Here is a 13717-nt window from a genome sequence, read left to right on the forward strand (position 1 = left end):
AAAAAAAAAAAAAAAAAAAAAGAATAACACAGTTATTATTTTTTTGCTTTGGAATTGGGCCAAGATGGCCAACAAAAGCCAGACTTGCAACAGGCCGGAGCTGTAATGCACAGCTGTGCGTCTTATTGCCTAGTGCAGTCCTTAACCTGTACATTTGCATCACCCAGGAAACTTTCAAAACTCCTGGGACAAATGGCTTGGGGTGGGCCCAGAATGTGGTGCTTTTGAAAGCTCCCAGGTGATTCCAGTGGGCAGCCCAGGCTAAGAACCGCTGCCATGAAGTTTCAATAAAAATGTACACCAAGCCCTCAAATCCATTATCCAGCTGGGGAGGGTTAAAGCTTTCGAAACTGAAATCTCCCATTCACTGTGAAAGAGAGTCCTAAAATATTCCTGAAAATAGAACATGTGTTCACTATAGGACTGAGATGATACCCAGGAAGCGTATGGAAATGAAGAGATATAATTGCTCGGTGTCACAGGTAAAGTCTCTTTCAATCCAGGTGTAGCTGAGAACATGTGTGTCAGACACCAGATGTCTTGGATATTCAGGGGAAAGTTCTGAGGCCAGTACAAAAAGATGAGAATGAATATTGAAGGACTGAAAATGAAAAATATTATGAGACAGTTAATACTTTTAACTAAGAAACAAAGAGCCAAAGGAAACAGAAAGGGGATAGTCAAAAAAAGGGATGTTAATGTCAGCAGATACTACAATACGATGAATCCAATCAGACATGTGAACACCATTTCTTCATTGCTTTAAAAAAAACTTAGAGTGAAATATTATGAGAAAAAACAGAACAATAAAAGTGAGAATACTTAAAAACAAGGCTCCTTATGTAGACCAATATTATATACAAGGGAATTTTAGACATAGATCTGTCCCTGTCTTAGCCAGGTTGTTATCTTTAATTCATTTATCATTTAGAGTGAAATATAATAAAGGATGCTGAAAAGGGGACTCCCCTATGAGCTAGTCTCTTCCTAGAAATCCACAGCAGTATCTGTGTCCACAGGGCCCCCTATCGTCTTTTTTCTTAATTTTTTTTCATCATCTGCTTTTTAGCCAGTGCTACAGCCATTCCATAGCCCCTCTGGGTAACCTGCCTGCAAGCACATTCACGCTAATAGATGTTACGCTCACTCAGAAAGAATTATAATGATATGTAAGTAATACGATGTTAAGAAGATAAATTATCAGACTAAGTGAATCTTCCAGTATATTTTAAAACATTCTACTGAGACTCCAGTGGCTGTATTATAAATGTATATTAGTTTTATATACACATGTAAATACATGTATGGATTGGTACAGATCTCTTTAAAGAGATGGGAGTGGCTCTCATTTATCCACATAGGTATTATCCACTTTAGGTGTTTTTCATCCAAACTCATTTCTCCCGTTCTGGGTTTCCCTACACAAGACTCTCAATCCTCTATTGATTCCTTCTGTCTCTAGTCCAAGTTGATTCCCTTTTCCAGGCAACCTCTGTCCTTGATAACCTTCAGTGCAGTTAGGGAGTTTGTTGACAATGGATCAGAGTCTGTAACATTATTTGCTGAACCTCATGGGGAGTCTTTTAAGGAGGAGGAAGTTGACCAGGGTAAAGACAAAAGAATGGCAGTTAACCCTCAGAGTGACCATCTTAGGAGGTCTTGACAGTGGCAGAGCAGGAGTGACAGATCTGTTGTGAGAAACTTCGGCTTATTCTATGCACAAGACTCCTATTAAGAGAACATAGCCAGGGTAGGTTTATCTGTCGGTCAATAATTAACTAGGAAAGCTCTGAGGAAGACACAGCAGATGCAAGAAGTAATGTATACAAGCAGATTGGCTAGAAACGAGATCCCCTTCTTATCGCAGCATCTTTGGTTCCATCCCCTGCTGGTGTTCTTAAAGAGAATAATTGAACTAGTAACTTCTATAGGTTTTAAAGTTAATTTTTTTTTTAGAGTTTCTATGCGTAGTACCTCTCTACATATAATGTAATCATATAATGCTATCATTTTTTAAGTGCCAACAATTGGTAACTCCTGCCTTTATAAAATCCAGTGGTAAAGAATACAGATAGCTTTCCTCAGGTCTTTCAGTGCTTTTCTTTAAAGTGTCAAACTCAAGAAAGGACAAGGGCTGCACAGGTAGGATTAACTTCCACAAGGGAAAGGAAGTACATGATTTCTTATGCATCATTTTGGGATAAAGCCACAGGAAGAGGTCAGCCAAACCGGAAAGCCCAAGCTCTCTTGAAACTGTTGATCTCATGATTTAAATCAAGGCTCAGACTCCTGTGTAAGCCTGAGGGAGACTTGCTTTATTGGATCTTAGATGACTATTCCATTCTCTGTTAGCCGTCTATGAGTGAACTTCCCCCCACAACTGTTTCATCCTAATTTCACAGTATCTCTAGCTGAGCCTCCATAGCAAGCATGTCCCGTCTTTTTAGCAGATGGCTTTTGCCAGCAGGGAGCCTAAAAGCCAATTGTCATAAAAGATGACACAAGGATGGGGGAGGGGGAACTTGCTTTGACAAACATCTCCCAGTTTTCCTGTAGTGAAAAATTTCTCATCACATAAAAGTGTCTGAAGGCTGCAACTGAACCAGAACTTTAATAAATGTTTATCCTTTAGAAGGATTCTTTCCAAGGATCATAGGTTTTAAAGCTGGAAGGAACCCTAGCCATCCTCAGCAAGTTGCAGAGGAGCGTTATATGGTATAATTTTGAGAAAAGTGAGTCCAAAGAGAAGTGCTTTGTGTCAGGTCACACAGTGGGTATTAGCAGTAGACCCGGGGTTAAACAGAGCCCAGGCCTCCTGCCTGCTGGCCCCTGTGATTCTGAGTCTCGTTTCTCCCCTTCATTACAAAAACTGTGTTTGGTTGTGATTCTGTGTGCTGTCATTGAAAAAGGTCACTGCTTTCACTGAATAAGTAATTACCATTTATTGAGTGGCTACTGTATACTTTCCTCTTTATTTTTTTCATTTCAAACAAGCTTTTATTTTCAATGTGAACAATGCTGTTATCTCTAAAAGGTAAGAGTAAAGTCAGATGTCAGTTAATATCATTTTGGGGTGTTGAACTTTGAAACAAAATTGGTATTTTGGGCTAATGAAGACTAGAATATCCATGAAGAGCAAATGCATCTTTCTTTTGCCGTCCATTTCTTTTATGCCTTCCAACTGTGTTCTCCAGAGCTGCCCTCTGCTGAGACCCTATCCATTTTAAGTCCTTCTTCTGGTTTTTCATTCCCATCCTCGTCATCAGCGTTTTCATATTGATATTCACTCTCTTCTTTAGAACCATACAGACTTTGGGATAAGTTGGCGGAAAAAGTATCCCAATTTAAAATCAGCAGCAGAATCTAGTACCCTGCCCTCAGGAGGATCGTCCCCCTCTTCCTCTTGGTCCACATAATTCTCATCCTCTCCCTCATCTCTCCTTCTCCTTGTCCAACTCTCTCCTCCTCTTCTTCTGCCTCTTCCCACTCTCCTACCGGCTGTACATCCCAGTACTCCTTGACTATGGGCTGGGCGCCCTCCTGCCCACCCTCCTTTGCCCGAAGAGTTCGCACTACCACCTGGAAATCCCTAGGGGCTGCGTCTCGGCCGACCCTGGTACGCCGTTCGGCAGGCACCACTCCTCCCCTGACTGACCCAGGGTCGTGGCCCATCCCACTACCTGCTCTGTTCTGACCACTGGTGGCTGGGCCTCGCTTCTCTGTGCCAGACGTGGCAGGAGAGATGCACCAGTCAGTGCCTCAACCAGAGAAGTGATCTGCCTGCTAGACCAAGTTGGCAAAGATTTTGTTCTTTTTTTTCTAAAAAAAATCCTGTGAAATAAAACCTATTTTATAAATGAGGAAGGGAAGGCTTACGGAGTTTAAGAATTCATGCAAAGCCACACCATGACCAAGCCAGGATTCAAACCCAGGGCTGTATGTGTCTGGATCTGGTACCCTTTCCTGCTGTGCTGACCTGTCTGTCTTTGTGTGATTTACTTTCTCAGTAACTACAGTATTGCAATCTGAAGAGACCGTCTTTTCGATATGACAGTGGATATCAATAGCTCCTTTGTCTTTAAAAGTCTTTAGAGAAATTATCTAGAATAATACAGGAGTACTTAGTTGGAGATATTGTGGGTTCGGTTCCAGGCCACTGCAATAAAGCAAATATCACAATAAATCGAGTCACACGAATTTTTTGGTTTCCCAGCGCATATAGAAGTTATGTTTACACTATAGTGTAGCCTGTTAAGTGTCCAATACTATTATGTCTAATAAAACAATGTTCAGATCTTAATTTAAAAATACTTATATTGCTAAAAAATGCTAACCATCATCTGAGCCTTCATCGAGTCATTATCGGTTTGCAACAGTAGCATCAAAGACCACTGATCACCATAACAAATATAATAATAATGAAAAAATTTGAAATACTGCAGGAATTACCAAAATGTGACACAGAGACATAAAGTGAGCAAACACTGTTGGAAAAATGGCGCCAACCTGCGACTTGGTCGACGCAGGGTTGCCACAGATCTTTAATTTGTAAAAAAAAAGAAAACCAAAATATCTGTGAAGCACAGTAAAATGAGGTCTGCCTGTTTTGGTTCATTTTATAATGAAGGCTTGGTGTTCATTAAGGCAGTTTAATAACTCTTTATATATACTTTATATACTGACCTGGAAAGATGTCCTTATTAAATTAAATGAAGAAAGTAAATTGCAAAACAGTGTATATGGTATAATCCCATTGATTGGTTGAACATGACAGATGCACTGTTAATATATGTGTATATAGATATATGTGCACAGAGGATGTCTGGAAGGACACACACCAAACTCTTGAAAATGGTTCGTGCTGATGAGTAGGATTGGGGGCCAGCTGGTTAAACAGAGAATTAGGGGACTATTTATCATTTGAATTTTTTTATAACCAAGGTATATTATTTTTAAAAACCAATTTAAAAAAATTAAACTTTATAAACCCTTTACAACAGTTTAACCTTTTTTAATAACTAGAAATTACAATCAAAGTCATTATCACTGCTCTAAACATATAAACGGTAGTCAATCAGGAAATAGTATGGGTTTTTTTCTATTGTCATGAAAACATTTGTAAAGTACTGACAGCAAAGACCAGTGTTAATTCTCTCTTTCACCAGACCAAAAGTCCTAAAACTAATTTCGACCCCAAATGAAAGTCATTTGTAGCTTATGGAATATTATAAAATCATGGGGTTTAACTTTTTACCTTGAACTACAAATGCATCATTCATTCGCCACCTTTTCCCATCTTTTATTTGTTCTCCAGGTTTTTTTTTTACTTCTCAAGAGCCCTCCTCCATCACTGCATGTTTCTTTCATGTTTTTTGATAATAGCCTGTTTTTTCCTAGACATCTAATAGATATTTTTTCTTTAGGAATTAGTTCTGTTGTTACCAGGCATAAAGTCTTTAGGGATGAGTTCAGCTGTTACCAGTTTTCACGTAATTATTTTTACAAATCTATCCAAAAATCTGTTTAGATTTTTAGGACTAAAACCTTAAACAATGTTTATTCTCTCTCTCTTATCTTTCTCCTCTGCTAATAAATACATTTGTTTCTGCATTTTAAAAAGTGTCTTTCTGCACGTAAGCATGACTGAGAAGCTGCTGAGAAAGCCACCAGCCAGGCTGAAAAAACTTAAAAAGGAAATAAAAGATTTCCTGATGCAGGACATAGAAGAGAAGATGCAGGCAGTGGAGGAGTGCAGGAAGGTAGCCCAGGTCTCGCGTGAGGGGCGCTGCCTCTGAAACGCGCGCATCCTCTCCAGTCGCCAGCTTAAAGACTGATTGCGTGGATTGTATTAATTCTTTTAGTGATCTCTATGCTTCCTATGCTGTATGTTTAGTTTTTTAAAGTTCTCTTTGTGTGGTGAAGAAATGCAGCACTATCTTGAAGTTGGTTGAATTACAGTTTCATCCCTGTAGCCTAAGGAAGCAATATCCACTTCTGAGAATTAAGTATGGTGTTTTTTTCCTATTAAAAAAAAGAGAAACTTCAGTTGGGGCCAGGGGTGGCAGGAGGTCCCAGGTGGAGGATGGGAGATGAGAGGAGGCCGTGCAGACCCTCAGACAACTTCTGCAACATTTACACACACGTGGTGCCCATAAACCCTCTGTCTGCCCTTCTGCCGGAACCAGCCTTCACAGCTCTGGTCTGACACCCTTTACTTCGGTGTCTCTACTTGGCCTCTCAGAGAGCAAGGACAGACCATAGCCCTGTGAGGGTATGTCTGGAGGGTGTCTGGAGGGTATGGGGTGGGGGCTGGCGGCTGGCGCTGTCTTCTTCAACAGTAATTCCTCAACCTCTGCTTGTCGAATGATTGCATAATGAAATAGGGAAGCCAGGAATGTTCATTACAGGCAGTAGTTATGAGAACTTGGAGAAAGTCACTCGGACTCGTTTTCACTCTTTAATACTGCTTTTCAGACTAAAGAAGAAGAAATAAGAAAAAGGCTGCGGAGTGACTGACTTCTGCCCCCAGACCATCATTCAGATTCAGCTGAAGCAGGTGGGAAGGAGGCTCCGTTTGCAGAAGGACTTAAAACTGTGAGTTGTGCCGCGTTTGAACCCTCTGACCTGCCGGAAGGAAAGCTGTTGAAATGATAAAATGATAGAAACTACAGGTACGAAGGTATCGGGGTCGTGGAGTCAGACATGTCTTACAACCAAGCAGATGACGTATTCTAATGAGCCGTTTTATGTGAATTTCGTGAAAAGGCATCCTTTCCCCCGGGTGTGACTTTCTTAGTATGTCTCATGTTTTTTTTGTCTGACCCACTGGGATGTGCCTTGGGTTTAGGAATGATTGTGAAAGCTGCCTGGGCTGGAGCTTAGCTGAGTGAACCAAATGACTATGTTAGCTTAAAAAAAAGAAGAGGAAGATTTGACTAGCTTTGGTTTTATAAAGTTGTCATTCTCTTTCAATGTGGCTTCCAGCATGTGAAAATGTCTTTCATTTATGAGCACCTTTCAGCTTCCATTAATGTATTCGTGCCAAATGAAATCCTTCTTTTTGGTTCCTGTCTCTTGGCTGTGTCTGCCCTCTGAGGGTCCTTTAAGACAAATTGTATGGATTTGTGTTAAGTATTTTAATGATCTGTATGCTTCTTATGCTCTATGTTTAGGTGTGTTTTTTTTCTAATTCTCTTTGTGTTGTGTTGTGATTAAAGCAATATCCTGAAGTTGGTTGAATTATAGCTTCATCCATATAGCCTAAGGAAGCAAAATCCACTTCTCAGAATTAAATGAAATATGGAGTTTTCTTCATATGAAAAATGAAAAATTTATCAGGTCTTATGAGTCTACATTCTGTGAAGATCTCTTGCATCCCTTTTCATACTTTCCCCTGTCATTACCTGTTCAGACCATCCGACCATTTTTCAGTTATATGACTACAACAGTCTTCTTAGTATTTATCCAACAGTCTTCTTTTTTATTTTTTGATATTTATTTCTTTATTTGGCTGTGCCGGGTCTTAGTTGTGGCATGCGGGATCTTCATTGTGGCATGTGGAATCTAGTTCCCTGACCAGGGATTGAACCCCAGGCCCCCTGCATTGGGAACGCAGAGTCTTAACTGCTGGACCACCAAGGAAGTCCCTATTCAATGGTCTTCTGCTGAAACCCTTTATTGGCTCCCTTTTATGGTCAAGGTAAAGTCCAGCCTCCGCCTTCTGACTGGTAAGACTCTCAGCTTTCATAACTCACTCCTGCTGACCTTCTAGCTTGTCACACTCAGCACATTCCCTAGCCTCTGCGTCTTTGCACATGCTGTTCCCTCCTTCCCCTTTCCCCGTCTCACTGCTTTACTTGCCTGATGCCTTCTTGTTTTTCACGTCTCCACTCAGACAGCACTTTCTCTGAAGCCCCTGGTCTGGGTTGGTGGCCCTCTCTCATAGTTGCCTTTTGGCAGCCCGGATTACTCAGTGTCGCACTTGCCACGCTCTTTTGGAATTACCGGGTGCGTGTCCATCTTTATCGCTAGATGTGTCAGTTCTAACAGGACGGAGGATGGGTCTGTCTTGATCACGGTTGCAGTTTTGTACCTTGGAAAGTGAATGGCACATGATACATGGTGTGTAGATGCTTCTTCTGTGGATAAATCAGTATACCCATATATCCTCCAGAAGCTGGAGGACAGCCCCAGGAGATGGCTTGTTTCCCTGGGAACCCATGGCAGTGCTGATTTGAGCAGAAGACCACTGGGCACCTCCTGTTTGTACATTCCCTTTGGGATGTTGCAAATGGACACCTCATCTTCCTATAGCTTGTAGGACTGAGAACTCCTGCAGCAGTGAGATATGATGATGGTGGTGGTGGAGGGGGCTTCTTTCCTAACTCATTCCAGAACCAAAACCTGTAAGAACCAGTCTACTTCTTACAGCGGTACCTTGGAAAGTCCTTTAGGCTCCCTGGACCTCTTTTACCTTACAGTAAGCCCACTGCATACGAACCTTCTAGTTGAGAGCTTTCGAAGATGTGAACATGCGTTCCATCAGTGTCAGGCGTGAGTGACATTGCAGCTTGCCCTCCGTCTCCTGTTGCCGACGATCCTTCAGCTCTACCGTCTCCCACCTCCTCTCCCTCCTCCAGTTGGTAACTCTTCTTGCCTGTTCACTCAGTGCCAGCCCCTGTGTGCCAGCTGTTGGACTGTACTTCTCAAGGGACTGTACTGTAAGATTAAAAATGCTTTCTTTACTTTTTGTTTGTTTTTTATGGATTACTTGTGTGAAAAGTATTATAAACCGAGTACAGTACAGTACTGTTTAGCCGATTGTGTTAGTTGGGTACCTAGGCTAACTTTGTTGGACTTACGAACAAAGTGGACTTACCAATGCGCTCTCGGAACAGAACTCGTTCATATGTAGGGGACATACTGTATATGTTAATTTGGGATCGCCATTTTCCCGGAGTTATACCAAATGAAATAATGTTTAAAACTACTGTGCAAACTAGAATATGCCACAATATTTATAGCATATTATTTATATAAAATCCTACGTGGACAACATGATGTTTTTCATCTGTCCGTTGCTTTTTCTATGGAGATGATCTCGTGGTGGCATGTGCTAGTCTTATGAAATATTAGATCAGCTGATGATTTACTAGTACAAAATGATTGTACTGGGACGCTTAGGAAAAGTTGGACTATCATCCAGATCTCTGCAAATAATAAAATTTAAATGACCAAAAGTACATTCAGTTCAAATTTTAGTAATTCTTGTAAGTTAAATCAATCCTCAAAGTAACACTTTCTCTTCAAATCTCATGCTCTTGCCCATGCTATTTATAGTGGCTTGGAAGACATGTTTATTGAGTTAAAATATATACAATATAGATGTGAGCATTATCACTGATACCCTGGCTTGAAAACCTCTCTCTATATATAGAGTGAAACTTGCCAAGTAGTAACACACCCTAAACGGTAAGCCATATATTTTCTTAGCAAGACCATCCATTTTAACAGGATGGAGGGACGATGAGTTACCTGGATTCTGGGAACTGCCCTAAAACTCTAGGCGTGTTACTACTCGTAAAACTTTCTCAGGGTTTAGGGGTGAAGAGGAGGCTCAGAGACTGTAGGCACTTGCCACGTTCCCAGAGCCACTAGCATCAACTGGGCAGGAGGCTTGTTTTTGAATCCGCTCTGCCTCTAATGAGCCATTAACCCCATCTCTACAAAATTTAAAAAACGAACAAACAAAACAAAACCAAACCAACAACTTCAAATGTAAATGTGACTCTTTTCCATGATCAACTTTCTTTCTTTTTTAAAGATGATTCACACTGAACGTTAAAGGATTGAGATTTCGAAAATATTTCCTCTGGGAATAATGTTAATTTTATCTATTGAAATAACATAATTGGTTTTCTCATTCTTAAAACAAAATTTTGAACATCACCAGCATACTTCAATTAAAACCAAACCACAACCTTCAGGAAAGTTATGAGTCAGAAGAAGGGATTAGATAGACATCTTTGTAAGCATTTTAATTGAGGGCGGCTGAAAACATGCCTGTATTGATCTCCTTGTGAAAGATGGCCTTGCTGTGTCTAATAAAAGGTACTTTGATATCTAGTAAAAATCCCCCAGTTTTTCTGGGGGAAAAAAACTTACGGATAACATATTTATTTAAAATAATATTTAAAAGATGTATTTAAAAATATTTCACATATATTTAAAAGATACACAATGTAAGATTCTTATGTTAACAAAAGAAATTTTACAATCACAAGGACAAAAATAGAATTTATTATAGGGTGTTGGTATAGTGGCTACCAGTAATTTATGACTGTGCCTATTTCTGTCTTTGTTATTTCATTATCAGTAAATAGCTCATATTTGAAGGAGTAATTATACAGTAAATGCTGCATTCTAAAGATATATAATGCTACGGTGTGTCAGCAGATAGATCACTTTTGCACCCATATAACCTGTGTATACAGCGCCTTCCTATAGGATGGTGGAATTTTTGTCACAGGAGATCGATAAAGGGCATTATTTTAAAATAAACAGTGGGAGATGACCCTTACGGTCTCTCTGTGTCACTTGTATTTGCTTCTTAAAAATAATAGCCACCTCGTTGTTTTTATTTTTCTAAAGCCCGTAAGTAATATGTTATAGGAAATATGCACTGAAAAACATAAGAATCAAAAAACACCAAGAATCCAACATTTTCCCCTCCTACCAAGAAAACTACTGGGAACATTTTGCAGGTACTGTAGCTTTTTTCCTCGCATAAATGGACTAATACAACATAAACTGTTTTGTAACTTGCTTTTTTCACTCAGAAGTACAATATCTTTTCATGTAACTAAATCTGCTCCCACAGTATCATTCTTTTTTTTTTTGTTTTGTTTTTGTTTTTTGCGGTATGCGGGCCTCTCACCGCCGCGGCCCCTCCCGCCGTGGAGCACAGGTCCCGGATGCGCAGGCCCAGCGGCCACGGCCCACGGGCCCAGCCGCCCCGCGGCATGCGGGATCCTCCCGGACCGGGGCACGAATCCACGTCCCCTGCATCGGCAGGCGGACTCCCAGCCACTGCGCCACCAGGGAGCCCCACAGTATCATTCTTAATGTAACATTGTTGAGTTTCCCTGTTATGTGTTTAGGGATTCTCATCCTTAAAGCCAGTCATAACACATTTCTGTTTCTGTTTTTTATAAGTTGGTGAGTAAAATAATTTGAACACTCCCCGTTTAACAACAGTCTTGAACCCCCAGGAAGTCAGACAGCCGCCATGCTTGCTTGTCCAGGACCCCGCTTTCCATTGCCCTTATTGGTCCCTGTCCCTCAGAGGACAAATGACCAGTCTTGCAAATTCACCTCCAGACTCTTCTCCTGTTCAGGAAACTGTATTCACCTCATCATAGTTTGTATTCAGCACACTGAGATCTCAAGTATGCTTCAAAAGCCCACATGATAAAATTATTTTTTTAACATCTTTATTGGAGTATAATTGCTTTACAGTGGTGAGTTAGTTTCTGCTTTATAACACAGTGAATCAGTTATATCTGAGTTAGTTTTTCACTGATCAGGAATAAAGGCTACCTACATTTGCAACGTGTTATTGACAGAAAAGTGTTTGCAGTTAAGGATCCGTAACCTTTTCTCTTGTCATTTAGAAACAAGAAATTACTGTCAGAAAAATTAAGCCATCAGCTATTTTGAGCACCAAATGCAGTCATTCTAAACATCAGGATCATGAAAGCAGTGATTCAATTCCTAGTCATTTCTAGTAATTGAAACATACATTTCCTCTCTGTGTAATACAGTTCAATTCCTGAACCAACCATATCGCTTAAAAAGGTGTATGACAAATAAAAGGTATATGACACTTCATGCTTTTTCCTCTTAAGGAGGAACTAGCAGTGTTCACTCGTTAAAGGAGAGAAAGACTGTACAGAGGATTTTAGCCCTTAACCAACCCTGTGGGATTGGCCTGTGCTGGTGGTTCTCAGCGTGTGGCCCCCCCACTGGCAGCATCAGCATCACTTGGGAACATGTAATAAACGCAGGTTCTCAGCCCCACCCCAGACCTTCTGTATCAAATCACGGGGCTGAGCAATCTGAATTTAACAAGCCCTCCAGGTGATGCACACTCAGGTTTGCCCTGTGTGTTCGTTCACTCCATAAGCCTATCCAGCCATGCCCACAGTAAGCTGCCCATTTATGACTAGTCGGCCACTTCCAGCAAGTTCAAGTACCCATGCACCCAAGGGTCAAGTTGAATATTTACCGAGAGTCAGTTATGTCTCTTCTAAAACATATTAACACCATTTGTACTGATGTATGGTCAGGCCATTCAAGATGGCTGTACTCTTGCTCGCTGTACATCCCCCCTGCTTGACCAGTCTCTGCTTCACTCATGACTATCCACTTCTCTTAATTATAAGGCTTAACCAGCTGCCTACCTGCTTGCCCCCTGCCCTACTCGCTGGTTTCCATGGTAACTGATGAGTCAACCTGATGTCAATTCCCCATATAAATGGTAGCTTCCTTCTCTTGCGAGTACTGAAGATTGCAGCTGTGTCCTGCCTGCTGTCTGCTGTGCATGGCAGGATGTCAGTCCAGGACCTTTTGCTTCAGATGCGTAAGATCCCCTATCCGATAGCCGTTGATGTCTCTGTCACTGTCTGCGGGCTCTTTCTTTCTTTGGTCTAGAGGCTGGGCAACTACAAGGCTTGCAAGCCTGTGGGGTGCAGCCCAACAACTGGCTGTTACATTTAATTTTGAAATGCTTTTTGAAAAAATGTGCTCTATAAAGGAATAGACAAGATTGTAAAAAAAAAAAAATCTTGGAAGCTTCTAGACTCACATGGTTTCATAAAATGTACAAATTTCACCCTCCAATTCAAGGAAACTAAACCTGCAGTTGTAGATAATGCATTATGAATGTGGTTTTTGTAAGAATCCTGACCATGCCTTGGTGTTACATCACAGTATATTCACATGAAAGTATATATAAATGTTTTAAGTTCAAACAAAATATTTAGGGTATATACGCACTGTTTTTTAAGACTCCCTGTCTAACTGACTATTTTTATTAACTAATAATCTTCCACACGATTCATCTATTGTATTTTTAAGAAATTTTCTAACACAATCTTTAGTATATTGACCCCAAAATGTTTAACATTTTAAATTTAAAATGAGCTTTTTTCTCACATGCCATTCAAAATTGCAGAAAAATTTTTTAAAAACCACTTAAGGGGTTTACAGTTTTTAAAAAGTTGAAAGATGCTACTATTTATTTAACCAATGCCTGTTTGTTGGAGGTTTTGGTTATTTTCAGTTTATCAGTAAGTTATTGTAAACAATTCTACAGTCATCACCAAAATGCCAGCTTATTAGTCTTAAATTTCAGCTCATAAATTCTATAAAATGGACATTTTCATTTTGGATCTTGTGTCTAGCATTGCAGAGAAGTTGATGATGCAGAGAATTGCTATTTCCACAGGAGTATGGTGACAATGAGCGATTGCCAGATTAGCCCAGAATACTTGGAACCATTTATTTAATTCTTCAAGGAGGGACTGTTTATCCCTTTGTCCTTCCAGACTTGTTGAAATCTGTGCAGCTTGAATGTGGGAAACCCACACCAGAAAAAAGCAAGTAATACCAGCTGCAGCCGAGGTGGAGAAATTCATCTGGACCTTCGTCCTCAGCC

General features: G+C 40.5%; 1 protein-coding gene across 1 annotated transcript in view; it reads left to right on the forward strand.

The window, feature by feature from the left end:
- The window catches only part of STMND1 (stathmin domain containing 1), a 33176-nt gene extending 26525 nt beyond the window's left edge, over positions 1 to 6651 (forward strand). The window contains 2 exon segments of the mRNA XM_024764133.1: positions 5639 to 5759; positions 6475 to 6651. Of these exon segments, the coding sequence (XP_024619901.1) occupies positions 5639 to 5759; positions 6475 to 6651 (298 nt within the window).
- Positions 6652 to 13717: the final 7066 nt, after the last annotated feature.

The sequence above is a fragment of the Neophocaena asiaeorientalis genome, unplaced genomic scaffold (assembly GCF_003031525.2).
Source record: "Neophocaena asiaeorientalis asiaeorientalis breed wild unplaced genomic scaffold, Neophocaena_asiaeorientalis_V1.1 scaffold427, whole genome shotgun sequence".
Classification (NCBI taxonomy): domain Eukaryota; kingdom Metazoa; phylum Chordata; class Mammalia; order Artiodactyla; family Phocoenidae; genus Neophocaena; species Neophocaena asiaeorientalis.